The sequence below is a fragment of the Sinocyclocheilus grahami genome, unplaced genomic scaffold, assembly GCF_001515645.1.
Source record: "Sinocyclocheilus grahami isolate Dianchi unplaced genomic scaffold, SAMN03320097.WGS_v1.1 scaffold242.1, whole genome shotgun sequence".
In the NCBI taxonomy this organism is placed as follows: Eukaryota; Metazoa; Chordata; class Actinopteri; order Cypriniformes; family Cyprinidae; genus Sinocyclocheilus; species Sinocyclocheilus grahami.
The window spans coordinates 563,798-567,735 of record NW_015505421.1 but is presented as its reverse complement, the minus strand read 5'-3'; the positions used below and the strand labels follow the sequence as shown (position 1 = coordinate 567,735).

The window sequence follows — 3,938 nt, the reverse complement described above, 5'->3', positions numbered from 1 at the left end:
GTGACATGAGGTTAAGCTGGACTGTAGTGAAAGTGCCCTGCACACCTGTCCTCTCACACCAGAGGGCTGGAGGGAAATAACCGTGTTATTGTGTAGCTGTCACATGTCTCATCATTTGTATTTACCTAATGACTGTGCATACAATTTTTAGTCTTATACCCAAACAGGTCCAGAAACATTCTGCTGTCGTCCTTCATCAGAAATGGATGAAAAGCTGTTTTACAACTTCAGCTGTGTCTGGATCAGTCGGTCTGTCTAAAGGCAGAGGATTAAAGAGATTGTTAGCACAAATCATCATAACACAGTCTCAATCCTTTTTCTTGTTTCTTCTCTGCTCTCTGGTTTTAGGCTTTTGGGAGTGACGTCTAAATGTATCTTCAACAATCACTGAGCCTAACATAGATACCAACCTGAAAACATTGGTTATGAGAACTGGCACTACAAAAGTCCCTAGGTAAGCAGCCCCTTGGTAAACTAGACTTAAAAAATAGTTATGAGGAGGCAACTAAGTTTGTCTTCTGATTCAATCATTTAACATCTTTAGCTCTTGAAAATGCTTCTTGTATATGTAGATTATTGCTTAGTACTACTTAGTACTGTTCCACTGTGATTATTTAAAAAGCATTTGGGTCAATGGCTAAATAATATTTTTGTCCATATCTATTAATGTATTCAAAAATACATCATTGCAAATCTCATAAATATAATGTTACAATGAATTAAAGTTAATTTTGATATTTTGGAGGAAATAAAGTCAGAAATGTCAAACTATTGTGTCATAACTAATAAAAAGAATGAAAAGAAAACTTTTAGTAGTTTGGCATAATCTTTTTTATTTTTAATTATTTAAAAAATATTTTAAACTGCCTCTCTACCTATAGAAATATTAAAAAGATACTTTTTAACTTTGTGAAATATATTTAAAAACTTTAAAAAAACAGCTCACATGTAGATTGTAAATTGAAACTTCTTGAAAATAACAAAACCATATGAACCATTTTCAAAACCATATGAAACCAATAAGAATTACATTTCTGTGAACTTGCCATTTGTGACCCTGGACCATAAGGGTCATAAGGGTCAATTTTTCGAAATTGAGATTTATACATCATCTGAAAGCTGAATAAATAAGCTTTCCATCAATGCATAGTTTGTTAGGATAGGACAATATTTGGCCGAGATACAACTATTTGAAAATCTGGAATCTCAGGGTGCAAAAAAATCTAAATATTGAGAAAATCGCCTTTAAAGTCGTACAAATGAAGTTCTTAACAATGCATATTACTAATCAAAAATTAAGTTTGAATTTGCAAAATACCTTCATGGAACATGATCTTTACTTAATATCCTAATGATTTTTGGCATAAAAGAAAAATCAGTAATTTTGACCCATACAATGTATTTTTGGCTATTGCCACAAATATACCCCAGTGACTTAAGACTGGTTTTGTGGTCCAGGATCACATTTGATTTTTTAAAGATTTTTCCTCATATTTGACACATCATTGACCATATTCTTTTTGCAGGAAGAAGGTAAGATGTTCATGGATCTGTGTGGCCAGTGGGGCGCATGGACAGTCCTGCTGTTGTGGTGCGTAAACCTATCGGCTGCTGACCTCACCTGCCCACAGAAATGCACTTGTTACCATGACACTTTGGAGGTAAACTGCTCCTCAAGACACCTGACGGGTGTGCCTGAGGGGTTACCAAGCAATGCCAAACGCTTAGATCTTTCAAGAAACCAGCTGAAAACACTGGCCAGGCATCAGTTCTCCAGCCTGTCAAAGCTAGAGGACCTGGACCTGAGTGAGAACATAATCTCTATGATTGAGGTGGAAACATTTCAGGGGCTAAAGAACCTGCGATACTTGAGGATTAAGAACAACCGTCTCAAGATCCTCCCGGTTGGGGTGTTCTCCGGCCTCTCTGATCTTCGACGTCTGGATATCAGCAAGAATGAGATCCTGGTTTTTCTGGATTACACATTCCGGGACATGATTAATTTACAGCAGCTTGATGCAGGAGAAAACGACCTGGTGTTTATCTCGCAACGGGCATTTGTTGGGCTTCAGGCGCTGAAGGAGTTGAACGTGGACCGCAGCAATTTGACCTCTGTCCCCACCGAGGCTCTGTCACAACTTCAGAGCTTGACCAAGCTGCGCCTGCGCAAGCTGACCATAAGCGTGTTGCCCAACAACGCTTTTCGCCGACTGCACCAGCTGCGCACCTTGCAGATCCTCCACTGGCCTTCTCTCGAGACGCTAAATAGCAACAGCTTGGTTGGTCTGAACCTTACCACCTTAATTTTAAGCAACTGCAACCTCAGCGCCGTACCTTATGCTGCACTGCGTCCTCTCACCTACCTGCAGTACCTTGACTTGTCCTACAACCCCATCACCTCCATACAGGGCAACCTTCTTGGGGAGCTTCTGCGGCTCCAAGAGTTGCACCTGGTAGGTGGGAACCTGCTACGTATTGAGCCGGGTGCCTTCAGGGGTCTGGTCCACTTTCGTCTGCTCAATGTGTCCTCAAATCAACTGTCCACATTGGAAGAAAGCGTCTTCCACTCTGTAGGGAACTTGCAGACACTGAGGCTGGACGGAAACCCGTTGGCTTGCGACTGCAGGCTACTCTGGGTCATGCGACGTCGGCGACGGCTGGATTTCGATGGCCGCCAACCCACCTGTTCACCTCTAAATCAGCACAAGAAGGCTTTTCGTGACTTTTCAGAGGCTGATCTCACGGTTATATTTACGTGCAGACAAGCGCAGATTCTGGACCGCCAGCAGCAGGATACGAGTGTGGTGGAGGGCATGAGTGTACGGTTTGACTGCAAAGCAGACGGCTATCCGTCGCCTTCTATTACTTGGCTGTCAGCCCAGCAGACTGCACTTAGCTCTGTTGGGAGAGTACGAGTGCTTGCTAATGGGAGCTTGGAGGTGCGTTATACCCAAGTACAGGACAGTGGAACATATCTGTGTACTGCATCTAATGCAGCAGGTAACGACAGCATCTCCGTGAGTCTGCAAGTGGAGGGGCTTCCACAAAACCGCACAGCATCGTATTTCTCAGACGAGGGATGGATGGGAACTTCATTACCTCCTACCAACTCCTCCGCACGGGTGTCAAGTCCTTACCCGTTTGATGCTAAAACCCTTATCATTGCTACCACCATGGGATTTCTTTCTTTCCTCAGCTCTGTGGCGATCTGTTTTGTGTTTATGTTCTTCTGGAGTCAGAGCAAAGGTCAGATAAAACACACTGCCACTATAGACTTTGTGCCACGATCATCCATGGGTGGAGGTGGAGATGGTGGGGACACTGGGAGATTCACAATGAAGCTTATTTGAACTAGAATAGAGAATTCATGGCCATGGTTACAATTAGTTGAGCCTTTAAAACTGTAGTAAATCTCAAAGTGGAGCAACTGCTCATACATAATGCAGATTACCAACACAGCAAGGTTCAAAGCCTTATGATAACATAACAAGTCTGAATGACAACAATGTAAATAGGTATAGTAACTCAACTTTAATAAATAATACTAATCTCATTCATGTTTTGTGAGCCTGATTGACATTAATGTAAGTAGGTAACATAACTCTTTATAATAATAACATTTTAGCGGAGAATTAAGGTAGCCACTATATCAAATCGGTAATAAAGTCTGTAATATTGCTGAGCAATGCCAAAGTCTGAAGACAAACAATCAACAAATACTCTTATAGTCCGATAGTAATAATTCATATTCAAAAATCAATAAATAAATGTAAAAAGAAAAGAAATAGTATTTATTTACTATTAACTAGTATTATAATAATAGTATAAAAAATGCAGTGCATAAAATATTATTAAACATGACATTTATTTACTATGAAATTATAGACACACACACACACACACACACACACACACACACACATATATATATATATATA

General features: G+C 40.5%; 1 protein-coding gene across 1 annotated transcript; it reads left to right on the top strand.

Moving 5' to 3' along the window:
* The first annotated feature begins 352 nt into the window (after window positions 1-352).
* LOC107598021 (leucine-rich repeat and immunoglobulin-like domain-containing nogo receptor-interacting protein 1) lies at window positions 353-3,764 on the top strand. The gene is made up of 2 exons (XM_016289265.1): window positions 353-454; window positions 1,527-3,764. Exon 2 carries the CDS (start codon window positions 1,539-1,541, stop codon window positions 3,348-3,350), a length of 1,812 nt encoding a protein of 603 aa, XP_016144751.1. The 5' UTR covers window positions 353-454; window positions 1,527-1,538; the 3' UTR covers window positions 3,351-3,764.
* The last annotated feature ends 174 nt before the right edge of the window (window positions 3,765-3,938 follow it).

Coding starts and splice junctions, on each gene's coding strand:
- LOC107598021 (XM_016289265.1), top strand. CDS start 1,539: ATGTTCATGGATCTGTGTGGCCAGTGGGGCGCATGGACAGTCCTGCTG.